The sequence below is a fragment of the Chiroxiphia lanceolata genome, chromosome 16 (genome assembly GCF_009829145.1).
Source record: "Chiroxiphia lanceolata isolate bChiLan1 chromosome 16, bChiLan1.pri, whole genome shotgun sequence".
In the NCBI taxonomy this organism is placed as follows: Eukaryota; Metazoa; Chordata; class Aves; order Passeriformes; family Pipridae; genus Chiroxiphia; species Chiroxiphia lanceolata.
Window position 1 is genome coordinate 2,388,853 of NC_045652.1, and position 27,384 is coordinate 2,416,236.

At 42.0% G+C, this 27,384-nt stretch overlaps 1 protein-coding gene across 7 annotated transcripts in view; it reads left to right on the top strand.

Annotated features, from left to right (window-relative positions):
- CREBBP (CREB binding protein) overlaps positions 1 to 27,384 on the top strand; it is a 94,989-nt gene that overhangs the window by 33,531 nt on the left and 34,074 nt on the right. For all 7 annotated transcript variants that reach the window (XM_032703891.1, XM_032703892.1, XM_032703894.1 and 4 more), the window contains 9 exons: positions 4,200 to 4,376; positions 14,457 to 14,706; positions 15,361 to 15,474; positions 21,569 to 21,811; positions 22,398 to 22,497; positions 22,941 to 23,087; positions 23,537 to 23,654; positions 26,254 to 26,446; positions 26,549 to 26,602. In XM_032703891.1, coding sequence (XP_032559782.1) covers positions 4,200 to 4,376; positions 14,457 to 14,706; positions 15,361 to 15,474; positions 21,569 to 21,811; positions 22,398 to 22,497; positions 22,941 to 23,087; positions 23,537 to 23,654; positions 26,254 to 26,446; positions 26,549 to 26,602 — 1,396 coding nt within the window. The remainder of the gene's footprint in view (positions 1 to 4,199; positions 4,377 to 14,456; positions 14,707 to 15,360; positions 15,475 to 21,568; positions 21,812 to 22,397; positions 22,498 to 22,940; positions 23,088 to 23,536; positions 23,655 to 26,253; positions 26,447 to 26,548; positions 26,603 to 27,384) is intronic.

The following is a 27,384-nucleotide window of genomic DNA, read 5'->3' on the forward strand; positions in this document are numbered from 1 at the left end:
AGAGGCTGGAGCTGCGGCGTTTGAGCCTTGCCAGTCCTTTGCTTCGGAGCTGCAGGTTTCAGTTTGCAGAATGAACAAGCAGGCTAAAATCTTTACTGCTTACAGACTCAATCCTCTGCTTATATTTACCAGTTATCTTTTGAGATTTCAGTCAGCCATGGTTTAAAGTTCCACAGAAGTCACTGAGCTCAGAGTTCCGATAATTAACCAGGAATTGCGGTTAATTCCTCGCTCACTGGGTGTCTTTCAGCGTGTGATTTCCTAATTCTTCCTTTCCTTCCACCTCCTGTTTGCTGCCTTCCCACCAGGGAGGAGCTGACAGAGGTTTGCTTTGCTGGAGTCCCTACCTGGCTGTGTTTGGAGGTGACTGCTGCTGGAATACATTCCAAGCTACCCCTCAGGGCACCAGTAACAGCTCTGGAACACTGTGGATCTTGATGCTGTTTGGCAGCAGGTTGTTCTGCCACTAAAACTCATCGATCCCAACTTGGTTGGAAGCTCTTATAAATAGATAAGAGTTCATTAGAGTAGGTCTTGCATTGTATTGTGCACTCCTAGTCTCTGGAAATCACAGTCCTGTTAATCTTAACTCCAGGAATAACTGAGTTTAAAACCCCCTGAAACAAGCATCCATCAGTTTTAATGAACTCATCTTGTGATGAGTTTTTGTCTCTCGATTTACTTCAGGGATTGCCACATAAAAAAGGTCTTTCCACCTTTTCAGATTATTTTTCGTAAATGGACTTCAAACAAAAAAAAGTCTTTGGCAGTTTATTTTTTCTTTGGCAGTTGGCATTAATTTACAAAAATGAAGCATAGGTTAAAAGGCATGTCTAATGTTTTAACATGTTATCAAGCTATGCTATTTTATTAAAGTTATGGACTGGTATAACTTTTAGCCTTAGGTTCCCTTTCCTTATGGAAGCACAACTTTGGACACTGAAATACAATGTGGCCGAGAGCAGGTTTACCAAAATACAAAGTTTCAATTGAAGCTATTCCGCTTCCAGCTGGGTTTCAAAGAACAGCAAGACACTTCTTAAAATTTCAAACAAGTATTTATGACTTAATGACCACCTAGAGTAGGAAAAATTATCCTCATCCTATTAAGCACTCAGTTTGGAAGACTTGAAAGATTGCTTTGTTGTCATACTGAGTTGTGATATGTTTAATAACAAGATCTGTCGAAAAGGAAATGTTAAAATAAAATGAAGCACCCATGTGGTGGTACCTGTTAGGATTTCAGGTCCTCGGTGCTTTGGGGGCGTGCTAGAGGTTTAGAGCTTTAACAAAATTAAAATTAATATTTCTGTTCTTTGTCTTCTGAGACCAAAATATTTGTAATACTTTTTCAAAAAATCTATTTTTAAACACTTTAATATGAAAGTGTTACTCTTCTCTGTTCCTTTTGGAGCCAGACTTAAATTTGATGTAAAACTTGCTCAGCATTCTCACCGCCTAAAGAAAATCTCTCTCCTGCATTTTGAAAATTCAACTGTAAAGATTCTGCCAGTATCTTTCCACACCAGGCTGCCAAGCTCAGCACATCCATGTTGGGCATCTTTGTTGCCCGCACTGAGCCTTTTCTATCTCCTGCTTGGTGCCTGAGTCTGCTCCACCCATGAGCTGCCAGATCCAAGGAGGGCTCTGCTTGCACTGGCCTGAGTAGGGCCATGGAAGCCTTGGAAATAATGCTGTATATGCAGCATTCCTGTCTCCCAGTCTGGGCTCACCACGGCTCTTACAGTGCTGGTGGTGGCTCCAAGGGCTCGTAGGAAGTTGTAGCACAGTGGTGGTTGCCAGAGTAGTCAGTATGTTATTCCATTCAAAAAAAACTCCACCAAACTTCAAAGCAAGATCAAAGAAGACTGGAAGGGCCAAATCCTTCCACAGACAGATGAAGTTTGTAGTTGGGAATTAGACAGGGGGAAGCTGAATAACAGCCCAGCAGTTACTGTTCCTATTTCTGGCCTCTGAAAGGTTTCAGTAGTTGGTCATAATCTTTCTTAGAATCTCCCTTTTAGTTTCAGAAATTTTCCTCACTCTTAATCTGATAGACCCTCAGAGCATTAATGGACAGCTGTAGTTATCAGTCGATCCTTTCTCATACCTTGTCTGAATTAGTGGGGAATTTTATTAAATGCTTTGCTATTAATTCTTCAGATAAGAGCTACCAAAACCCATAGTGTAATAAATAATAATTAAACTAATTTCTTTGAGCATGCAGTCAACAAAACAAACACAAATACAGAAAATAAATTCTTGATAATTGTGCCATGTGATAGTAGCCAATACCACTTCTCTTTAAGAGCAGTCTTAGGATTAAACTTTAGATGCTGTTTTTTTGGTCTTATACGCTATTTGAATTATTCAGCTTTACTCTGGAACCCGTACTTGATAACCTCTTACATTGCCAAGTGACAGCTTTTGGGATTCTTTTTAATGTGTGAAGATAGAACGTCTTGTACAGTGAAGAAAGGCCCAAATCTGGCAACAGTCGCTGGGCAGGATGCAGGGAGAGGGAGTGTTTCCTCACGTGAAGCTGCTCGGAGGGCAGCTGGGCCAGCTGTCTGAAACCTGAGGGTACAAAGTACATGGCCAAAGGGACAAGGCCCAGTCAAACTGTGTTTATTGGACTCTGCCCCAGTGGAATTTACTGCTCATGACTGGGGCTTCATCAACTCTCGTTCAGTCTGACTCCTGTAAGCATGAAAAGCACCCACTGAGTAATCCCTTATTATGAGGCTGTTGCAGTGATAAGCTGATGTGTTCGGTCCTTCTTCCAGCTACGGGAATAGTCCTCCTGAATCCCTGCTGGGAAGGGAAGAGAAGAGAGCAGGACGTAGAAAACTACTGTGTTGTGTAAGGAAAGGCTGGGGAGCTCAAGGGAAGAGGAAAATACAGTTTAATATTTCAAGTAAAGACTTTGCTCAGGGGTTGGATTTATATTTAGGACATTCTGATGGGTGATAAAGTCACCTAGAAATCTTCCCAGTGCGGGGCAGGGGGAAGAACAAATGGGATCTGTTGAGCATGTCCTGTGAGGAGCAGCTGAGGGAGCTGGGGGGGCTCAGCCTGGAGAAAAGGAGGCTCAGGGGGGACCTTCTCACTCTCTAAAACTCCCTGACAGGAGGGGGGAGCCAGGTGGGGGTCGGGCTCTGCTCCCAGAGAAGAAGGGACAGGACAAGAGGAAATGGCTTCAAGTTGTACCAGGGGAGGTTTAGGTTGGATATCAGGAAGAATTTCTTCACAGAAAGGGTTGTCAGGCACTGGCACAGGCTGCCCAGGGAGGTGATGGAATCACCATCCCTTGGAAGTGTTTAAGAAACAACTGGTCTGGTTGACAAGGTGGTGATTGGTCACAGATTGGACTTGATGGTTCTGTAGGTCTTTTCTAACCTGAATGGTTCTGTGACTGAAATTTCCTCTTTATTTTGAGGTGAGCAAGAAGGATCCTAGTCTTAGTCATCCTCTTTGGAAGAAGTAAATTCCTGCTAAAATGTCTTCAGGACCTTTTGTCTAATGTGATATCAAGTAGCTCCAGCAACAGAGATTTCACCACTGGGGAGACTCCTGCAGGCCAGGGGACTCTTTGGATGAACAGGGATTGTTTATTCAGGGGTAGTTGTGTTTCTACTTGGTAATCTCAAGGAGTTTTGGGGTGTCATTTGTCAAGGATGTCAGCCTTGGATAGATGTCCTTTTGCTCAGACACTTCTCAAGCACCAAAACATAAGCTGATAACCATTTGCTCGATGCCTCTGTGTATTCCCCTCCCTTCTCATCTAAACTATGTACAAAGTCATGCTTTGTGCACAGAATGCACAAAGTATCACAGGAGTTGAGGTTTGTTGGGTCTTCAAGAGCTTTTGTAGTGTTGGAAAATGTAATTTCTGTCAGTGCAGACTGGGAAGGATAATCTAGTATTTGCCTTTGGTTTTGTAAGTTGAATTGCAAGACTTCAGCCCCACACAGCTGTATATATTTGTAAAACATCTTTTTAAAATATATTTTAACTTGATTAAAGTTGTGAAATTATGAATTTACTATTGAGAATTTAATATTGAGCAACTTAAACTAGAATTTGGTCTCTGTGAATGCAAAGACGGATATTTAATGTATGTTTTTGTTTTTTGGGTTTTTTTTTAATGTCCCTTTGGAATCACAGCAATTCTAATCCTTTCATTCATTCTTTTCCAGATGGGAATGACAGGTAACACTAGTCCCTTTGGGCAGCCTTTCAGTCAAACTGGAGGGCAGCAGATGGGAGCTACAGGAGTGAACCCTCAGTTACCGAACAAGCCAGGCATGGCCAATAGTCTGTCTCCCTTTCCTGCCGACATCAAGAGTACTCCCGTCACCAGTGTGCCAAACATGGTGAGTTGGACCTGCTGCTTCCAGCATTTTTTACCTCTTCATGGTGCTTTCTGAATTCTTGGGTGATCCAGCTTCTGCAACATTATCAAATCACTTCCCGTTTAAGCACCAGCGTTGCCCCGTGGTTCCTTCGTGTACGTTATTATGCTGTAGTTTAACTTTCTGAACAGTCACAGCGTTCTGTTACAAGAATTGCATTGCATCCTTCTGTTTTGTCTGGTACATTTAGTTTCAAACCAGATAAAAATGTCTTCTTTAAGTTCTGTTTGTCAATTAGAATGTGTTGGATGCATCATCACCTTCCTGAACTGAAGAGAACCTCATATCCTTTTAGCCTGTTGTAGTAAACACCCCACATGCTTCTCACTTCATATTGTGCACAACTTGCAGCTCACAAGCCTATGAGAACAGTTCTTATTAGGATACCTTACGAGTTTGTAGTATTCTGTTTACTCGAGTTTTCTTTATAAAGTGAAATTAAATATTCCCATTTGTCTCAGGATGTTGCGTATTAATCAAACTGCTTGTGTTGTTTCTATGGAAACCCCAGCATGTTGCATTTTATATTCTTATACATGATAGCAGTTACTATAGAAACTTGTTAAACCTTCCATAAGATGCAAATTACCTATTTTTTAATTTAAATCAAAAAGGCAACTATTTTTTGGCACAACCAATGCTTGTCCTTCCATCAGTGAGTTTGCTACCTGCCTGTCACCAATTGGCTCTGTATGAGAGGCAACAGGATGTAAGAAACTTCCCCTTTTCTCCTGATTTTAAAGGATCACTTCTAATTTTTCTGTAGTCAGTCTGTGAGATCGTTGTTTAATATCATCTGTCATTTACTGCTTATGATTATGGAAGGGAGCTGGTGACTCGTATTTAAAACCATGTTTGAAATACCACTTGCACTCGTGCAGGATATTTGTAAAAGACAATTTGCTGCATGACTACTCTAAATTTGTTTTTAAAAATTTTGGATCAGGTGTGAAGCAAGTGAATTATTGTCCTGATCCTGCAAGGAACCTGCAGGTCTCCCCAAAGTGCTGTATTCATCTCAGGGACTGGGTGATCTTGAAGCCCAATTTTGTGCTCATTTTAAATATCAGGTTTTGGGAAGCCTAAATTTTAATATACTCACTTATTAGTATAAGATACAGTGGCAGATATTCAGGTGGAGTAAAAAGGGCATTTGCCATCAAGGTTTGCTTCGTGGTGGGAGAGAAATAAAAGAAAAAGCTGTTTCCTTTCTCCCATCTTGTCCGAGAGACAGAGGAAAATAAGGGAAACTTTCCCAGTACTATCAATTGCAGTTTCTTTAAAATGTCAAAAACACCAGCTGAGAGAACAGTCAGAACCATCTTTCTTTGTTTCTCAGGTGTCAAAAGCTTCATGTGTCCAATATATGGAGAGTAATGGCCATTTCAGCCAAAAGGCAGTGGTGCTGTCGGGCCAAAAGGTCTCAGCTCACGGCTCACGTGTGGCTTAGAGGGATGATGGTCCTGACAGGGGTGGAACTGTAAAAACTGAAGTTTCCATCCAAACGTTTTTATTGTAAAGCCAAGAATTTAAAAGGAAATGTCACACTTGTTAAAATTTAACCTTTATTTGGCAGCAGTGTGTAAGGCAGTGCAATTATTTGGTAATAGCACATCCATGGCCATATGCTGTTCCTTCCACAGGGACTTTGCTTTACTCAGTGAACAATATGAACAGAGCCCTTGGAAAGAGCACATAGTCAACATTTAGTTCTGTTTTTGCTGCTTGGTGTGTGGCTGTGGGCATTGTTGGGTGTGTGTTGGAACTTATTTCGCTCGAGTCTTTTCCGAATGGTCCTTCCCGTGGCAGCCAGCACTGGAGCAGGCCTAACATTTAGGATTAGTTAATTTTCACAGCTCCTCTCTGAGATAAAGATGTGTTGCCCTAGTTTTAAACACAGTAAGACTGGAAGAATCTGCTGACTCAGAGCCTGGGGTTTGTAGGTTCTGAGTTCCTAAACCTTATTTCATATGTTAAGACGTTATCTGAGGGTAAAATAACATTCATGGCATTCACTGAGTTATAGGAGCACACATCAAAGTGACGTCTGTCTCTCACATTGGGCAACTAAGATGTGACCCGAGTGGCACTTGTGAAAAGCAGCTTGTGACAGAGGCAGGTCCCCAGAGCAGAGCTGCAATGGTGGAGCAATCATGCCATGCTTTCTTGCCACAATCCCTTTGCCATTTCTGTGTCCTGGGGTGTTTCAGGACCCTGGAGATGATGGTTTATTTAATGTATTTGGCCTTGTGCGTGATCTGCTGGAGACACGGCCTGTCCTGTACCCTGAGGGAGGCAGGACTGTTATGTTAACATCTATCAAAAATGAACCCATGGAGGATCAGCTCAGACTCCATCTACTACAGCAAGTGAAAGACCAACTACATATTTTAAAAATAAAAACCTCTAGGGTCTTTTGTGGGATGATTGAAACCACATATCTTGCTAAACCAGCCCTCTGTACTATTCTTATCATAAAAGGGCCCCAAAAGTACTATTCCATGTGAGAGACAAGCCCATGTGAATGCAAACACTGGTGATATGTGGCATATCTGTGGCAGGAAACCAGATTGCAACATGGCATTGAACACTGCTTACCATGAAATAATATTTAAATAAGAAAAGTATTTAAATAAGGAAAGAGGAAATAGAAAGGTGCAGCCATTATCTGAAGACCCCAAAGTCCTGAAAAGTGATATTTTTTAAATGCTCCTTTCAGTCTTCAGCCTTACACTTTACATGTGGGCTGCAAAAGTGAAAGACGAGTGAGTTTCTTAACCCACTTTATTCTAATTGTTGTGTGACACCCCTGTCCACAACACTAACCAGGAGCTTTACCACTGCCAGGCATGACCCTGGCAGCCAGGACAAATGTGCTGCAGCTGTGGATTTGGGTTTTTTTAATCCAAATTCAGGCTACCACTCTCCTGAGAACAGCACTCTCTTCCCTTCCCAATAAAGTGGGTCTCAGAAGTGTTAGTTCGTTGCAGCCTGTATTCCAAGCATGACCTTACACTACACCCTGAGAAGCACATTTGGATTAATCTCTTTAATTAGAAAAGAAGAACAAACCTTATGGTATTAAAATGATTAAAAGGTCAGCATTAAGGTATTAATTTTCAGCGCCAGCAGGATGGATTGATTTTTCTGTTTGTTTTGTTTCAGTGGTGGATCCGAACAGCATATTAGCACTTAATTAGTATGACTGCTACAGAATCAGTTCTCTTTACAGGATGGGCAGCTTGAAATCTTGAGTGAAAGGCTTGTTTCCAAAGGAGAAATGTTGCTTCTCATGTTGTTGGAAGTTTTGGTGACACGTTATTGAGATTCAGGGTCACTTAAATGGTTCGATGCAGGACTGGCAGCGCTCTGCTGCTGTGAGATCATGCAGAATCCCTGGGCTGGGGAAGGGAGCCACGCTCTGCTCTTGGGCACTCAGCACAGTGTGCAGCCTGTTCAGGAGCCAGCAGGCTCCTGGTTTTGGAATGTGCAGGCTCCAGAATGAGCTGTCAGTGGAGAGAACCCTGTTAGACTTTTCCATCACGCTCACTGAGGCTTTGCGCTCCCCCCAGTGCTGCCTGTTCCAGGGGTGGTGATGGATGGTTCCTTCGTGGACATACCAGTAAATCTAGCATTTCTACATGAATTAAGAACACAATGGGTGAAGTTTGGCTTTCAGACACCAGCTTGGTTTCACAGTTATCCCTATGACCAGCAGATGGAGTTGAGAGAATGTTACTTTTTGGAAGCAAAGGAAATCATTTCTCCTTGGTTCTTGACTTAGAAATGGAGCAGCACATCTTCTCCTGGTTTTTTCCCCCATCTCTTACTAAACTACATCGGGAGCTTTGTGTTGAGTTCTTTGTTTCCTTTTATGTCCTTTAGGATTTTTGTCGTAACAGATTTTGATCAAAAGAGAGGAAAAGTGACTGGGGGTGAGGATGTGCCTTGCTATGGACCTCTGAGAGAGAGGAAGAAAGGTCTTAAACTGGGAGGCCAGGTTTAATTAGAACAAGTAGAACTGAAGCTACTTAAAATAGACAGCTGGTATTTTATTCTAGAGACTAGAAATAAAAGGCTTTGTGAAAAATTACTTAACTCTTGTGCCCTTCCAGGGAGGAAGGCCTGCGTTCTTAACCTCTCTGTGGTTTTTCCTCTCTTGCAGCACAGTCACTCTTCTCTTTCACTGTGGGAAAGGTCTGTGGCTGTTGCCCCAGAGTCATGCTGTGTGTCTGCTTGCTGTTCTCTCCAGCAGTCTCCCAGTCTCTGGTGGGCTTGCTGTTAGCTGTGCTCACCTTCCCTGTGCCTGCCCTGACCTCCTCTCTGAAAGTTTTTCGTTCACAGGCGTGTTCACTCCTTCTCTTCCTCAAGAAAATCCCTCCTGATGTACAGCAGTGAACAGCTGGGAAAAGCTCTTGTCCATGTTGCTTAGCCATGGGCTCTTAAAGGAGAGGATCTTAATAGCCTGGAAACAAATCCAACAGATAGTGTTGGGTGCTGGAGGAACAACGCTGTTTGGGGAGCAGAGAAGGCATCTGTTTTCTGCCTTTGTGCAGGAGTTCATCCTGGGACTGTGGTTTGCTTTGAATGGTGGAACATTTTAGTTTTTGCACCATCCATAAATACAGTGCCAGGCTGGCAAAAGCTGACAAAGAGGATTTAGTCTTTCCACAGCACTCTTGTCCATGTTCTACTCTCCCATCCCCCATATGCAAATACACGTGGTAGAGAATATCCATTGCTGTTTCTTTCTCTGTTCCAGGAGTTGAAGTACTGCATAGTCAACATGACTTTCCCTCCCTTACAAACTTCTCATTTGCCTCTTATCCCTTTTTCTATTTGGGATTTGCTATTTGGGATTTTTAATGTTCATCATTCCTTAGTCTGTTTTATCCCACAGTAAAATATTAAGATTTATGTAGGATGTATAAACCCCTCAATATTTCATTCAGGTAATTTCCTGTATGTGAGAGCTGAGCTCTGTCTAAAGATTGCTGTATTTTGTCCCTGTTTGCTACTTTGAAACACTTCTTCAGTGTGTATTTCTTGGCATTTGCTGGTCCTTCAAATCAGAAAGTTGAGGGGATAGAATTCCACAAGTGTATCCTTAAGAAAGATGCTGATCCAGCCTTGCTTCCCAGCAGAGTCAACTGCATAGTATTGAGACCTTTGCTTGGTTTTAAAAGAAAATTCCTTTAGCAATTAAAAGCCCAGTGCACTGAGGGAGCTCTTCAGGACCAGCTATTCAGGTTCCTTCCATGGCCTGACCGTGGGAACCTTCTCACCTCTGTGGTTGTCATGGGCTTGCAGGGTCACTCCCCAGCACCACCCTCAGAGTGGAAGTTACTCTCTGCAGTGGTAGGTGAAAACTGGAAAATTAAAATATTCCTGTTCACTCTTGACATGAAAACTCTGCTTGTATCCATGTCAATGCCAAAGCTTTGAAATAAATCTTGGGCTCCGAACATGTTCTTCATGTTAAGATCGTAGCCTCAAGCTGCTCCAGGTGAGGTTCAGGTTTGAGATCAGGAGGAATTTCTTCATGGAAAGGGTTCTCAGGCATTGGAGTGGGCTGCCCAGGGGGGGGGTGGTGGTGTCCCTGTTCCTGGAGGTGTTCAAGGAATGGCTGGACATGGCACTCAGCGCTCTGGTCTGGTTGACAAGGTGGTGATCAGTCACAGGTTGGACTTGATCTTGGAGGTCTTTTCCAACCTGAATGATTCTGGGATTCTAGGATCATGCTGGCTTTGTATTCAGGAGCTGAGTATCTCCTACCTCCTCATTTGCTGGAGCAGTACCAGGGTTCAGGTCTGTGCTATTAACAGGCTGATATAATTTCTTGACACTTGAGTCATTCTCCCTCCAGAGACCATGACCACCTTCCAAGGCCCTATCCAGTTCAGGAAACCTTTTCTCCTTTCCTCTGAAGTCTTCTGCCCATGATCCAGCCTCAGATTCTGATTCCTCCAGCTCCTTGGATGAGGAAATGCAGCACTGCAGGGTTTTTGGGCACAAATGCAAAGGCTTGTGCTTGTAGTACTGGTGCCCATCTCAGCCTGGTTTGTGCACGTGTGAGCCTCCAGCCTCTGGGGTCAAAGCAAACCTTGGGATTCCTGGTGTCAGAAGGATTCTTCCTTTTTGGATAGGATCAGGCTGTTCAGACCATACCTGTTCAGAGTAACTGGTGGAACCAGAGAAGCCACCATCCACATGGAGAAGTGTAACTTGGTTCTGTGCCACTTTCCCAGTGGAGCTCTGGTCGTCACTGGACAAAGCCTGGGTTCATCTGGTGACTGCTCTGGGGACTGCCTCATTCCTGATGCCATCTGACAGCTACTGCTTGAGCTCTCCTTCAGTTTTGGGACAGAATTCCTGGGTTTTCAGAGCTGGTTCAACAATTATTAGAGCATTTCTGCAATTCTTGTGTGCAGGAAGGACTTCTTTGAATCTTAATGAAAGTGTATTTGGGTACATGACTGGAGGTGATCACACTGTGAACACTGAATTCAGATAGAAGTGTTGCTGATTAGAAATGTTCTTTGAGATTTACAGTTCACGTGTGTATCCACCTTATGCCCACTATCCCTTCTCTGGAGGGGACCCTCAGGATCACACTTTTAGCCTGTGGTTGAAGGGGAACTGAAGAGGTTTGGGTGTGTTTCACCTCATGTACTTGTGGGTGCCTGAAGGTGGGATTTGTGGCAGTGGATTTTTAATTACTTCACTAAGATCCACTGTTGATTACAAACCTGTCTAAAAGAAATAAAAGACGTTTTTTAAACGCATGATTTGTCCTAATACAGTGATTCCAGACAGTCATGTTCTCCTACCAGGGAGAAGGAAAAAAACATGGAAGTAAAAAGAAATTACAGAAGAGGAAATGTATTTTTAAAAACATAGTGCTGTATGGAAGCTGGGCTGACGCAGAGTTCTGTATCACATCGTTTACCTACTCTAAGATTGCCACTGCTGCTGAAATTGGTGCCTGCTTTTATAAGAAGAGGTACATAGTGTTCCATCTTGACAATGTGGAGTGGTTTTGAATATACATACATCAAAATGTAGAGAATTGGTCACCTCAGCAAAGTAAAATACCAGGGAACTTTGTGTCCATCCAAGCTCTTGACAATGAGATACTCATGCATCTGTGCTGCCCAGACGTGCAGGATGGTTTTGCCCTTCAGGATAGGGACAGGGCAGAACCATCTTCCTATGGGAATACAGAGTGTCCATAATTTTGAAGGGTATTAATGACTGGTTTACCCTATAGAAATGGGTATTGCTCTGTTTCTAGAAAATTGGTTAATGAACCTCCCGTCTCTGTCAGAGGTTTTAGCAGACTGACAACCCCTGATCCATTTGTTCTGTTGATGGTGGAGCTCAGCAAGTGGCAAGAAAAACAGAACCATCTTTTTTATCTCATGTATCTGACCATTGAAAGATTTATTTTAATTGTGGGAGCAGAAGTGTCTGAACTTGCTGCTTCAGCAAGAAAACTGTTGGTCGTTCAGGTGAAGCAAAAAGAAGCCTCCTGCTCGTTCTGGAGTGGGATAATTCCTGTCCCTTTGGTGTGACTGTGGTGCACTGGCAGGTCTTCACTTATGAACTGGTCCTGCAGACCACTGTTCTTGGAAGGCAGAGTAGCAGGGAAGAGATCAACTTCTTCAAACAGTCAGCAGTCCTGGGAAGTAAGGCAGGCAATATTCTGAGGGGGGGGTTGTGCCTACCTGCAGACACTCTGCTCTCATCTGCACTCAGACTGCTTGTTTTTCAACCCACTGATACTCTGTAATTCTGCTTTTTCCTTACTCACTCTTCAAGAAACCCTTTTGGGTCAGGGCATCTGTGCTGATACAGCTGTAGCTGTGTCTGTTAACTGGTGGGGTAGTAACAAAAGGAGAACTTGGCTTGGGAAACAATTCTTTGACTGGGATGAAAACACCACTTCCAACAAGATTTTCTTTGGCATGGTCTCTGTATTTTTTTGAAGATTGGCTGAACTAATTGTTTCCTATTTGCGACCCAAGAATTGTTTCAGCAAAACCTGTCTGCTCTGTGGATATGTTCACAGGAGAAATGGAAGACTGAATTGCAGCTGTGTGCACTGGAAGCAGAAGTGGCTGGGTTTCCTTCATTCACCCTTTTTCCTTTTATTGCTCTTTTTCTTGTCTTGGCAAGGCCAAGACAAACAGATTCAGCAATTCCTCTTTGTTTTTAAGACTTACTATAATCATTATCAAGTGGCAGAGTCCCCATCCTCCTCCATCAAATACCAGCCATGGTGTTTTCTACTTGATCTTTTGTGCTTCATTCTCCAGAAGAAAAGCCAAGCTCTTCAAAAAGCTGATGTGCAGGGACAAAGCTTGTTGCTGGAGTAGTGACAACTCTTGCCAGGGAACCTTTTGTTCACCAAACAAAAATAAGGTTGCTGTTATTAGGCTGTGGAATTTTCTGGGGAGTTCCTTCTCAAAGGTCAGAAGTAGAAGGGGCTACAAATGGTGTATTCTGTCACTTTAAACTGATTTTCCTTAAATGTAGTACATAGGCTTTGGTCAGTAGTGGTCAGCACTGAACTATTTCCTCTGTTATCTCCCCAGTATAATCCTATTCTTCCTGTATTCTATTTATAAGTGCTTTTAGTGGCTGATTTTCCTTAGGTAGCTTTTCTGTGTTAACCTATTTTCACAGGGCATAATCAAAGTGATTCTTGGGACAGTTTTATGTTTGTCCATGAGATTAATTCAGGCTGCAAATCACAGGGATTCAAGTGCTTTTGCAGTCCCATATCTACCCCTGCTAGGGGAGACATTACAGACTGTGGATGTGCTTTATTTTGAAAATTAGGTTTCTACATTTGTCCAGAAAGGCAGAAAAAGGTGCTGAATCTGTGCTGGAGAAATGACGTGTTAAGGAGGCTGTTCTCTTCTGCAGTGTTATGAGCTGTGCCTTAGACTAAAGATCTCTGTGGGTTTGCAGCTGTCAGGCAGAGCTCAGGCCTTGGTGCAGAAGTGTGTCCATAAAGAATGGATGCTGGAAGTAAAACATTGGATTTTACAAGCTGATACATCCCAGCATCACCCTGTAGTTAACTCTGATTCACTTCAGTAGCCATAATGCAACCAGATTTAGGTGGCCCTTTCTGGAAGAAAACCATATACAGCTTACCCAGGGAATTTTCTCTTTGAAGGGAATATCAGCACTCACTTGTGAGACAAAAGACTAATTTATGCTTAGAAAATCAACTCTGCCTTTTGTTGTAATATATAGAGACAGTCATAGAATTCTGTTTTCTCCCTTTGGACTCCTCTTTCTGTTAGGGATGAGAAACAAAGATTTAAGTGTATAAAACCTGTAATATGAAAATATAATACGAAACAGGCTTGAATTCATAGAATCATGAAATGGTTTGGGTTGCAAGGACCTTAAAGAATTCCACCTCTGGGTGTGGTAAGAGCTTATTTCTGTTGGAATTATGGTCTCTCCAATAAACAGAAGGTTTTGAGTGGCTTGTGTTTTAAACTCTTGTTTGTAAATGTTTTAACAGAGGAACCTCTCAATACGTTGTTCCGAGATTAGAATAGAAAAGTTTGAGAATGCTGAGGGAGTGGTGTAATAATCCTGGTAGCCTGGTGAACAGTCTTGTGATACTCACAGAAACACAGAATATGTTGAGTTGGAAGGGATCCACAAGGGTCATCAAATCCAACTGCACAAGACCATCCCCAAGAGTCACACCATGTGCCTGAGGGCGTTGTCCAACTGCTCCTCGAGGTCTTTCAGCCTTGGGGCCGTGCCCACTGCCCTGGGGAGCCTGTTCAGTGCCCAACCACCCTCTGGGGGAAGAACCTTTCCCTGATATCCAACGTAACCCTCCTCTGAGACAACTTCAGTACCCTGGGGTCCCGTCCCTGGTCCCACAGGTCAGTGCCTGCCCCTCTCCCCCGCTCAGGAGGAAGCTGTAGACCACAATTCTTACGCAGGTTTAGGGTCAGAACCGCGACTCTCAGACGTGCCGCTGACCTCCCCTCTCTGCTCTCTCAGTCCCAGATGCAAACCCAGGTGCAGCAGGTGGGGATCGTCCCGACGCAGGCCATGGCCACTGGGCCGACGGCGGACCCGGAGAAGCGCAAACTGATCCAGCAGCAGCTGGTTTTGCTGCTCCACGCCCACAAGTGTCAGCGGCGCGAGCAGGCCAACGGCGAGGTGCGGGCCTGCGCCCTCCCGCACTGCCGCACCATGAAGAACGTCCTCAACCACATGACGCACTGCCAGGCCGGCAAGGCCTGCCAAGGTGAGGGCAGGGGCTGGGGCCGCTCGGCACACGAGCTCTGGAAGGTTGCTGGGGTGTTTGTAACCAGCGTTCCTCTTCTTGTCAAGAACAGTCCCATACCTGGCACAAACGAGTGTCAGCGCTGGTTCTGCAATTAAACGGCTGTTCCCTTTGCCTGGTTTCCACTTCCCACCTCAGTTTAAAAAAACACAGTGCAATATTTGCCTTTTCAAGGAGGGGATAGTACCAGGGTAGACTTGCAAGCATCTTTTTCATCTCCTCTGTTGTATAAAGAGGGTGTACTATTCACCACATCTTTGTCTTAGATTTTAGTACTAGTTTCTTTCATTGTTTTCTTGACTCGTCCCAAAAAATTTTAGTTGTGTTGAGCTGTGTTTACTTATATGCACAGTAAACCTTGGAGGATGGAGAACTGGTCCTAAATTAGGTGGGATTAAGACAGAGGAGAGAGTAGCTGGAAAGACTGTCAAAATTATCCATTGAGCATTGCTCTCTTTATAGTTTCAGGAGGGGGTTTTCCCCTCCAAAACAGGAAAAATTACAACTCATGAAGGAGAAAGAATAGAATTGCTCTTAAAAATGAGATTGAGTTAATTGAAAACGAGTTAACCTGGTTAACAGTGACCTTAACTCCATTGCTTTTCCTTGCTGCAGTTGCTCATTGTGCATCTTCGAGACAAATCATCTCCCACTGGAAGAATTGTACTCGGCACGACTGTCCTGTGTGCCTTCCTCTGAAAAATGCCAGTGACAAAAGAAACCAACAACGTGAGTAGTTCTCTTACTGCTGTCACCACTGAATGATACTAGCAAAGCTCATCAACTGTGCAGTGTAGGAATAAACTTTGGGAGTGTCCTAACAAACTTAGTAGCTGGTTAACTTGTAGAGGGATAAATTTACTAGTGAAATCTCCTTTCTGATCATTGAAGGCAATTTACTACTGAAAAACATAATAATTGGGAAAGCCTGAGCTCAAGCACCCATCTTATTTTAAAGGGTGTGGCAGCTTCTAACTGGTGCTTCATTGTGGGGCAGGTCAATAGATTGCAGTTATGAGGCCTAAAGTTTTGGATATAGGTACAGTTTGGGGAAGGAGATAAGCTACTTGATTGTTTTTCTTGCTGCTAGGAACAAATTAACATGCTAGTGATTCAAAATAACCAAAAATGTTTGGAAAAAAAAAACAACTTGCATACAAAAAGATCTGGTCTGGATGTCTTAATCATTAAGTGTATTTATTGCTGCTGTAGATTAGCTAAAACCCTGCAAATCACAGTGCCCATGCCTGGTTTTTATAATAGCTGAGCTGTTACTGATGCTTGGGGCAAGTCCATTTCTAGTGTGTTTTTATTTCCCTCCTGCTCTGAAACAGAAAATACTGAGCTTATGTTGGTAGGCTTGCCTCTCATCAAATCCTTTGAAAAGATGCCAGGATGGAACATTTTACAGCATCGACACTGCAGTTCTAGGAGTCTTAAGTAATGTTATGCCTGAGTATATTTAAATGAGGGTTAGGAAGTGGAAAATAGCTGGAGAACTTGTAAAGCTTGTACATTGGAATTGGGTTGGAAGCATTCTACTAATTTCCAGTTAAGCTGAGTCTGCAGTGAGGAGCACCAGTAAACCTTGGAGGATGGAGAACTGGTCCTAAATTAGATGGGATTAAGACAGAGGAGAGAGTAGCTGGAAAGGCTGTCAAAATTATCCATTGAGCATTGCTCTCTTTATAGTTTCAGGAGGGGTTTTTCCCCTCCAAAACAGAAAAAATTACAGCTATAGAGGTACTTGAAGGTCAGGATTTTGTCTGTGTTTTACCAAACTTCTTGGTAAACAAGATAAGTCTTGTGTGTTGAAAATAGTAATTTGTGGCAAGTGATTAGTTGTTTGGTCCTCAAAAAATGTGTTGAAAGCTTTGCTTTTTAATTTGTGCATAACATCCTTATTAGACAGTTGTTATCAAAGTGCTAACAACATCTAGCACAACAGAATTGTGTTTTTTCAATGCAAGCTGCTATAGTAAAGTAGTTTGTGCAGTGTTTTTATTGCTCATGCAGCTTATCAAAAGAGAACAAAATCTTGAACACAGGCAGTCCTCAAAAATAATTTTGTTATGAGATGTTGTTTGGCTGCAACAGAATTATAATGGGTAAGTGTAGAATTTGGCTCTGTTGTTGCATATGGAGGGAGATAAATATGAAATATCCTTCCAGTCAGTGAATCAATAACCCAGTGGTACAGGATTCTTTGTCCTGGATTATGTCTCTGAGTCATACATGGAACAGCTCATGGTTTGGTTGAAGGTGAAAGAGGAACACTAAAATACTTGTTTAGATCTATTATAAAGGATACCCCTTTTTGGGCAATCAGAAAGGTTTGTGAAGTGATTCACATCAATATGTGCAAATGGTGAAAACACTGTGCCTGCTCAGGTGAAAACTAATCTAAGTTGCATTAGTTTAAGACTGGAAGAAAATGTGGGCTGTTTTAGGAATAAATAATCACAGAATCTACTAAATTGGAGGGAAGAGGGGGTCTGCATTTGGCATAATATGATCAGAACATTTAGAAAGGGAAAAAGAAATGAGAAGTGTAGAGACCCTCATTCTTTTGTCAGGCTGCCTTCCTTACAGAGAGTCTGGAACCCTCCTTCCTGTGCTCTGCCCTGTTTTGCCGTATTATTTTAGTCCTGGTGTGTCTGTCCTGGGTTTTCAAGCAGCTCCTTCAAAGGTTGCCCATCTTTTAGAAAGTTCTGCAGTTGAGCCCTGCTGAACCACTGCACTGTGGTACCTCACTTCCACCTTTCCATGTGCAGCCATTCCTGTGCCTTTGTGGCTTTCTGTTCCCACTCCTTGGGGATCTGTGTGCTGCACAAAGTCCTGGGGTTTGGGTTATTGCCATGGAGCTGTTTCTGTACACGTCTTTTAGTGTGTAGATTTTTTTGCAAAGAACATCTGTACCAGGTTTCTTTTGTGTAGCTTTTTTTATTTTTTTTTTTAAGCAATCTTGAGCTGTATTTTATTACAATGGTTGATAGTGACCTGACTTGTAAATAGGACATATTGGGACAAGTTGAAAATTCTTTCTGTTCCACGTGGTTCTTGTTGTGTGTCCCTTGTACCTCTGAGGGGGCTGAGGAAATGGAAAAACAAGTGTTATTTTGCACATGCTGAAACATTAAGCTTTTCTTTTGAATGAGCAAGTGACTCCTCTGTTTTGAATTAATGGCTTGAAATGTTATGGGGCTGGGGGGTTGTTTTTGTTGGGAAGTACCTGCTCCCTGCTGAGCCCACCACAATTTGAGTTCTGGACTCTTGCAAACAGTTGTTGATATGTTTCCTAGTTCTGTAGCTGTGTCATAACAGTTTTGGGGTTTTTTTTTTTTGAAGATTCATCTTCTCATGCACATGCTTGAACTCCTTAGTTCTTCCATTCCTGACCTGGGCAGGTGTGTTGTGCCTCAGCTCCTGGGCTTTGTTCCTCTCACAACTGTGCAGGTGGTGATGTGTGTGCTGTGCTCGTGTCCTGGGCCATCCTTGTGCTCTCTGTGCTTCATTCCAGGATCAGGGGACACCAGAGATCCCCTGCTCAGCTGAGACTGGAAGGTGGAGTTGTGAACATGGAACTGGTTTCCTCTGTAGTTTTCCTTGCAGGAAATTTTTAAATAAAATGCAGCAAGGAGAAAGCTTGATTAAGAAAAATTAAATTTGAAACCACTGATTTTCAGTCAAAAATGTGATTTTAAAGAAGACTCTGAGCCAGAAATTCTGGAGTATGTGGACTTGGGGATGAAGAGTGGGAATCTGATGAGGGAAATGGAAATAGGGACCAGGAGCTAAGAGTATGGGCAGAAAATAGAAGAAGGCCTGGATGTGGAGCATTTGGGAACCAACCTTTGCAGAGAAGGAAGGAGTGCATTGGTGCACAGGGAATTGTATCCAGGAGGAGGAGGCCTCAACTTCTTCAGTAGAGCCTGTTTCCTGTGAAAACTAGGAATGAAATCCAGCTCACTCAAGTCTCACTGTCAGTAGCTCTGACAAACAAAACGTGTTTCTTGTTTGTTCAATTGCTGGAAATCATATATATATATAATGGTGACCTATCAGTTACCCCATGGAGCCATTATGGATTAAGGAGTTCCATTCATAGATTAATATGGTGCTGTACTGTGAGGCTTTTGGTTTAATGCTTAACTTAAATAAGCATTAACATGGCATTGGTGGTCAACTTTAATATTGACACTTCCTACCTTCAAGTTCCTCGTAAAATCTTTACCCCGTGATTTGAGTCAAGATACAACCTTTAATTAAATGATGGTGTACATTTACCTTTGTGTACCTGCCTAATTCTGGGTGCAGGACAGGCTTGTGCTGAGGTGAGTCAGAGTCACCAGCAGAATTTTTGCTCCAGCCCCTTTGAGCTGAGATGGATGTAAGGAGCAGAGTGAGGAGCTGCAGGACAGAGCAAGTCTCGGTTACAGAATTCAGAAACAAAATGAAAAATTTAAACCACGCTTTTCAAAAATGGATTAACGTGTTCACTGGACTGGTCAGGTTAGAGAAGTGCTGGGCATCTGTGCTTAAAATAGAATTAGGAGTCTGTGTTTAAGATAAATTTTAATTAGCTGGAGGGATTCCCCTCTAAAAGACATGAGTGCTTCACACTTGTAGCTTCTGTCATGAGCTCATCAATGTCTGAAGCATCAATTCATAAAAATAAATTGCAGTAGACGTTGTTTCATGTAGCAGTAGCCTAATGTGATAACTCCTGTTTGTTCCAGGGCTATATTTATTTTAATTTACTGTATTTCCTGCAGTATCTGCCTCAGAGGGGACAGCATTTGACTTGGTCTGTCCAGAATGGAAGTGTAATACTCTCTGCCTCCATCTTCTTGTTTGACAGATCGAAATAATGGCATGCCTTCCTATAAAATCAGTGAACAAACAGACAAAAAACCCTCTTCAAAATCAGATTCCTGATGTCAGGAAATGCTCAGCATAGTGTCCTATTAATAGAGTAGTGAAGTGTAGAAAAGCTGAGGCCAAATAGTCTAAAGCTGTTCTAGCACAAGGGCTGAACTTGTGCTCTGGTCGTTCTGCCCTCCCCACATTTACAGCCAACACTGAAAGCACCAGGGGTGTTTGGTTGTAACTTTTCCAGAGGAACATCATCCTCTTCCTCTAACATAAGCTGAAATTCTTATTAGCTCCTGAATCAATCCATGCTGTCGCAGCAGCCTCTGAAGCCTTTTGAATTTCAAGGTGCCACAAGTTTTGTGGTATTTAACCTTCCTGAAGACTTCCTATTCCTTGGCTTGCACTTGTCTAAGGCATTTTCTCTTAGATGGTGTAATTCCAGAGTGCTGTGTGCAAGTCCAACAAGGAATTCATGTAGTTACTCTTTATTATGTCTTTTTTTTTTTTTAATTAAGCTGATAGGATCTTAATCAGCTTCTGACTTTGTTTTTAAAGTCTCTTGGAAATGATCATTAAGTTCAAAAGTTACTGTGAATGTGTCCAGAGAGTGTAAGTATGTGTAAGCCTAATTTCCATGGTAATCCCAGAGTTAAAAATACTGTGGATTGTCCTTTGGGAAAAAAAAGGATGTTTTCTGTGGGGCTGCTTATTCTGGAGAGGGAGATCTCTGACTATATTTATTTGTAGTTCTTTGGCAAATGAGATCAAATTGAATTCTCATCTGTAGAGAGAGAAGTCTGGACTCTAATGTGTGTGTTTTCTCTTGGGTGGAAGCTGAAAGCCTGTGTATCTCTTTCAGTGATTCTCTCAGTTTCCATAGTGGGTAAGGATTTAAAAAAGCCTGGATAATGCTGTTAATGTCTCAGAAGGCTTGTTTTCCTGAGTTTTTTATCTAACCACGTGCCCCTCCTAATATTTCAATAAAACAGTTATTGTTGCCTATATTAAAAGCCATTACTGTTGCTATGTTTAGCTCACAAATTTGTAATGCACATTACGTATTTAATTACTTGAGGGGGAAAATGTGAAGGATGAGTTACTTCTACCAGAGTCTCACTTATCAAAATGCAGTGTCTCTGTACTGAAGGATATAATATTCCATGGGTCAGTCACAGTGGAACATGTTATTACTTAGAATGGCAGCTAAAATGAGGTCCAGAAAGCAGAATTTTATTCGCTTCTGGGTTGAGTAAATACTGCTTTTCCCCCTGTTGTTTCCATTACCTGTCTACAATGGAAATGACTCTTCCATACATCTGTGTGGTGAGAGGGGTTGGTTGGTTGTGGTGGTCACATAGGTCAGTACAAACTGAAACCCATCAGGGTTTTTCATATCTCTGAATAACTGGGCTTTAGGGTAGTTTGGCCTTCAGAGGGTTCATGCAGTGACTGCTTGCCATGAAAATTTCTACCAGCAGATCTTCAGTATTACCTTTGTGTCCAAGGACACAGTTATTTCTGCTGAACTCAGGATCTCTGTTCTGGAGCCAAATATTTTGACCTAAAATGGGATTGATGGGAAAGAGGGAAGTAGAGGAATTAAATTTTTTTTTCACCTTAGCCTACTGTCCCAAGCATGAAAATCCTATTTAGCCTCATATAGGAGCCTTATCTTTGTATCTGTTACAGTAATTATGGACTTATCTGCCTGAAATACACAGCCCTCCTCTTTAGACTGCATGGATTAATAGTTAGGGTGGTTTCTGTCCTGTAGAATCCAAGGCTGAGTTTCCCCACTTGGGATCTCAGGTGTCATTCTGTCCTCTGGCAGGAAAAGATACACAACATAGAAGTATATGCATGTCTGGTGATTCTTGGCATGATTAGTTTTATTATTTATCCTCATCGATTTTCAATATTCTCTCATCCTTTTTTTTTATTTTTATAGCCCTCTTAGGGTCTCCAGCTGGTGGAATCCAGAATTCCATTGGTTCTGTTGGCACAGGCCAGCAGAACACCCCATCACTAAGCAATCCCAATCCGATCGACCCCAGCTCCATGCAACGAGCCTACGCTGCCCTGGGGCTGCCCTATGGAAACCAGCCCCAAACCCAGCTGCAGCCCCAGGTACAAGGCCAGCAGCCAGCACAGCCCCAGGCTCACCAGCAAATGAGGACCATTAATGCACTGGGTAGGTGGAGAAAACACCAAGAAACCGGGTGTTAAAATAATTTCTGTGGAATTTTTAGAGTAGCCTGGTATTTCACTTGGTCAGAGCAGTGACACTGTTTGTATTCCCTACTGATCATTTATGTTTGAATAGTAGAAAGTTTTGAATATAATGCTTTTACCAAATAGCAGGAGTTTTAGTTTTAAAATATAGCTCAGAGCTTGATGTTGCCTGAGGTGATGAGACAGAATTGCTGAAGAATTTTGCTTTAACAGTTGTCACCTGTTCTAACAGACAATTCTGTCTCAAATGCTACTTTCTTTCTGGAGCTTAATTGTTAGTATTATCTTCTTTTTAGCTTATTGACCTAATATTAAGAGTTTATGAATTTAAAATTTGAATAGACTCTGTTTTGTAGTTAACACTGAAAGTAACTTTACTCCATAAATAGCTATGTATATGCACCACAGCAGATATTATTATAAAAATACCTGATACACTGATATACTTCTTCCATTAAACCACTTGGGCCAGTAAAGTATAGTTTTGTCATATTATTGTCAAAATTGTGAACTCTCTACCAATGATGTTTAATTTTGTCCCAAAGGAGCCAACCAGATGAACCTTCCTGCAGGAGGAATAACAACAGACCAGCAACCCGGTCTAATTTCTGAAACTGCTCTTCCAACATCCCTTGGGACAAATAAGTAATGCACATATTTTCATTCTTACTCAATTAAACATTTATTTACATGCTTATAAATAAGGAACTGCTTTAAAAACTGATTGTATTGGCATGGGAATGGTCAGTGACATCTGCAGATATGCTCAATTTTAGAGCTGCCACTTTGTGCCTCCTGGGAGCCCCACAATATTTAGTAGTTTTAAACGATTTCCCAAAGGAAGAATATTTTGTGGTTTTAAGTGTACAAATACCTTAGCAGTTGTGATTCTTTATGATTCACCCTGTCTCTTGTAAATTCCTGAGCTTTGCTGCTTTGTTTGCTGCAGTTTTGTTGATACCAAAATTTCACTTAAGGAGTGTTTGACACAATAGCTAAAAAAAAATAATGATGAAAAATAACTTCAGGCATCAAACCTACGACAAAACTCTGCATTTCTGTAACAGTCCCTTCTGGCTTTGTTTTAGCCCACTAATGAATGATGGCACAAATTCTGGCAATGTTGGAAACCTCAGCTCAATGCCAACGGCTGCACCTCCTTCGAGTACCGGGGTAAGGAAAGCATGGCATGAACATGTCACTCAGGACCTGCGCAATCATTTAGTGCATAAACTGTAAGTATTCACCAAGGCTGCCTTTTTCCTGAATGTTTTTAAAGAATTGCAATACAGTAGTTCTACTATTAAGCTGAAAAAAAAGTTGTCAGTAATGGTCCTCTGGTGCTGGGCCACTGAGGATGAGCTGTTACCTTTAATCCTCCTCTTCAGTTCTTCATGCTCGTTAAGGAGTGGGCATGAAATTAGTTTATATTGCCAGTAAATTTGCTCTGCTCTACTGAACAGGTATTTAAACTCCAAACTGTTAAACCTCACTTTATTTTCATCATTGCTTTAATCTGGTGAGAAATAATAAAATATTGATTTTTTTTTTTTTTTTAGCAAGTTTGATATGTTTTTACATACCTGGTGTATAAGGCAATGTCCAGGGTGATTGTCTTAAAGCTGTATCGAATTTTGATTTTTTCCTGAAGAATTTTTCTTTTGTTCTTCCTCCTTCCTTGTAGTGTCCAAGCCATCTTCCCCACTCCTGATCCAGCAGCACTGAAGGATCGACGCATGGAGAACCTGGTGGCTTATGCCAGGAAAGTGGAAGGAGATATGTATGAGTCTGCTAATAGTAGGGTATGTTGCCTGAGTCCATTCAGTAGTTGTTAAAAAACTGTAGGATCACTAATCTTACAAGTGTAATGAAAACCACAGGGAATCATTTCACTGCTCCCTTGATGAGGAAAGTCATGTTTTCTGTCTATGACAGTGTTTGTGTAGTCCCAAGACAGATGATTAATGTCACTCTGAGCTAATTCAGCTCCCTCAGCTCCATGAAAACTAGACAGCATCTCATCCCAGCCCAACCTGCATTCCTCCTGATGTGACTGACGTGCACAAAGCTTGGAGCACAGCTTGCAGTTCTTGGTGTTCCCCTTACTGGCTTCCTCCCTTTTTGGAAGTCTGTGTGAACAGTACTTTTAAAACTTCCTTCATGTTTCTTTACCATTGGAGGTTTTCTGTAGGGCCCAGTGCTGTTCCACTGCTTACCTTCTGCCTGTGCTGCTGGAATTAGTTCTGCTCTACTCAACAGCACCAAAAGTGGTTTGGCAAAGACATAGGAAATCAGTTTGCCTGCCTTTGTTCCTGTGAGTGGAAACAAGACAATTCCTGTTCTTGTTCATGATTCTCACTCTGTCTGCAAAGAGGTACCAGTTCCAATCTCTCCTACTGAGAGGGAGCAAACCCCTGCTGATTGACAGGCTGAGGATATGACACTGTGCTGATTCTACCCTAAAGGAACCACTCCCTGAAAGTTTTCACTGGGAACAGACATCCTCAGTAGTGCCAGTAACAACAGCCAGTGAGATCTTAGCAGATCAGAATCCTGAGATCCTTTCTTAAGTGAGGGAGGAGTATCTGAAGAGAGTAGTTAGTGGCATTTCAGGTGACAGTTATTCAGTAAGACACTTCCTTCATCTCTTTCAGCCCATTTCACAGAAGAGCTGAAGGTGGAAGGCAAGTTTTATTTCCTAGAGATAAATATACTGGCCATACTTGTAGTGCTGCTGCTGTGTCAGTGTTGGTCAGTAACCATGTTGTATCCTCCTTGTAGCTACTAAGAGGTTGTTTACAAGGAACACTTGAGTGTGATCACCCTTGGTCACCCTGGCAGCTTTAGAGACCAATTTTAGGGAGAAGGAGGATTCATACATGGGAATCTAAATATCTTCTCAGTAAGGATGAACATAGTAAACTGCTGGTTATAAAATTAAATGTCTTCTGACAGACAAACACCCAGAAGTGTCTCCTCTTCACCCCTCAAAACAGCTGTCAGAGCCTCATTGCCAGAAGTTGCTGTTATTGGAATTCATCTGATGTTTTTGGCTCCAAGCAGCAAACTTGGAAGAAGGGAGTAATTCAGAATTTATTGATGATGCCGTGAGGAATTGCATCCTTCTTTTTGAGGAGCTTCCGTTCTACTTTGACATTGAAAACCATATTAATAAGAGGCATCATTGGAAGCAGTTTGACACTGTTCTAGTAGTGTGTGCTCCTTATGAACACAGCCTTTTCAGGAATCTTTGCAGTGGGAAAGTAGCACAATAATAAATTTACAAGTAGGAAGTTAGAGGTGAAGTGGCTTGAGCAGGAGGAGAGAAAGGGCTGTAGAGCTTTTGTACTGGACAGCAGAAAGTGTCTGCACTGACTTTTGAGACATTTGGAGGAAGGAAATTACCTAAAATCAAAGCTTTATATTGCATCACTGGACTTCCTTAACGAGGCTGCTGAGGAATACCTATCTCCTATTAAGTTTTCTGAAGTGAACTCAATCCTGCTGTAATAATAAGTCACGGTTGTGATGAAAATTGAATAAAGACATAATGACTGTGGGACAAGCATCACTCAACCTGTACTCTGTGTAACACTGGATTTTGAGAGCATAGGTGACCCCAAAAAAGAAATGTGGTGTTGAGGGTTTATGGGGGTTTTTTTGCCTTTAACAGGTGCATAATCTCATGCACTTGGCAATTACTGACAAGCAAAATTGTCTACCTGGTGTGCACTGTGACTGTCGTATTGGATCTGTTGTTGTTGTTGTGGGTTGAGTAAAATGGATTTTTCATCTTCTGCAGATGTAGTGTTCAATTGTCTGTGCCTGTGGAATATTTTTTTCAGTGAATTTCCTCCATTCCTTTGAGGTTTTCCTGGTTTTGTTTATCCTTTACCATGGTTGTTGATAGTCAGACTCTTTAGGAAAAGAGCAGTTCTTTTATGTAAAAATTGATCTGTTCTTAACATCTGTCTCCTGAAGTTTATTCAGTGTAACTGTGTGCTGGGAATATCTTTTTCTTTTGTCTGTGGATTAGTAAAAATGTTTATAATGAAAATAACATTTAGAAATCATTCACATTTAAAAACTAAACCTCAACTTCCTGGCTTTTGTCAAAGCAAGAGAGAACCTCCAGCCTTCTCCTTTGCTAATCTACTCAGAGTAGGTATGAAGGATTAGCCATAAAAAAGCAAGTGTGTTTTCTATAATCTTTGTGTTTCCTTTTCTGCATTAAAGCAGTGATAATTCTGAAAAGAAATATTTCTTTTTCAAATAGATATTAAGAATGAAAAACCAGGTGATGACATTCAGGTAGTAAATGAGACTAAATGAGTTCTGCTGCCGCTTCTTTACACTTGATGCTGAGCACTCTGGGTTTTTTTTTTTTCCCCTCCTTTATAGGATGAATACTATCATTTATTAGCAGAGAAAATCTATAAGATACAAAAGGAGCTGGAAGAGAAACGGAGGTCTCGTCTCCACAAACAAGGGATGTTGGGGAACCAACCAGCCTTACAGACCCCAGGGCCACAGCCCCCCGGGATCCCCCAGGTGGCTGCTGCCATGGGCCAGGCACAGCCCGTCAGGCCACCCAGTAAGTACTGCTGGAGGTGCCTCTGCATTCCACGGGCTCTCCTGGTAATCTTCAGGTTGTATTTTAAGCTGGTTTTCTGACCTTTCTTCTGTTGTGTTGCAGATGGGCCAATGTCCATGCCAACCGTGCCTATAAGTCGTATGCAGGTTTCTCAAGGTATTTATGTTTTCCTCTCTAATTGCAATTTGTGGGTTTAAAATAATTTGGGGGGGGGGAAGCTGATCTTATGTCGGGTTTTTTGGAGTTGGGATGGAGGAACTACAGGGTCTTCCTTTTTGCAGCATCATTCTTGTTGCTGTGTGGCAGGAACTGTCCCAAGTGCAGTCTTAAGAACCAACAATATGTACCCAGCACTTTCCTAGCAGTTGGGAATTGGTTCAGTCCTTCCAAAGAGGACAGTTCAAACAAGAATACTGTGGATAATCTCATTTAAATTGCTGTAAAGGGGGTAGTATGTTGGCATTTTTTCATCAGTTAATTAGCAAAAAATATACCTATAGCTGGAAACACAGCTAGGTGTATGAATCCTAGAATGTTTGTAACTAATGATATCCTTTCTTGGTTTCTGATGCAAAGTGCATTTAAAAAGGTGTTCATAACTTGTTCATAGCACTTGCCATCATTGATTGAAGCTGCTGTGAGCTCATTGGTGGTTTTTTTCTGAAAAATATAAACCCATGAGTTCTAGGTGCTTCAGCTTCCCTCAAAAAAGTGTCCCCAGTTATTTTATTTCATGGTTCAGAGTTAGTACTAAGTCAAAACTTGTGTTGAAATGTCCTTGGGAAGTTAAATCCTTTTAAACTCATTTCAATAGGAGAAAAATTGATAGCAAATATAGCTCCATAATCACACCTTTAGACAAGTTTGGGGTTTTTGGAGGGGTTAAATGTTTTGTATAAAAAGCACAACCCCTGTTTAAGAATTTTGCTGGGTTTTGT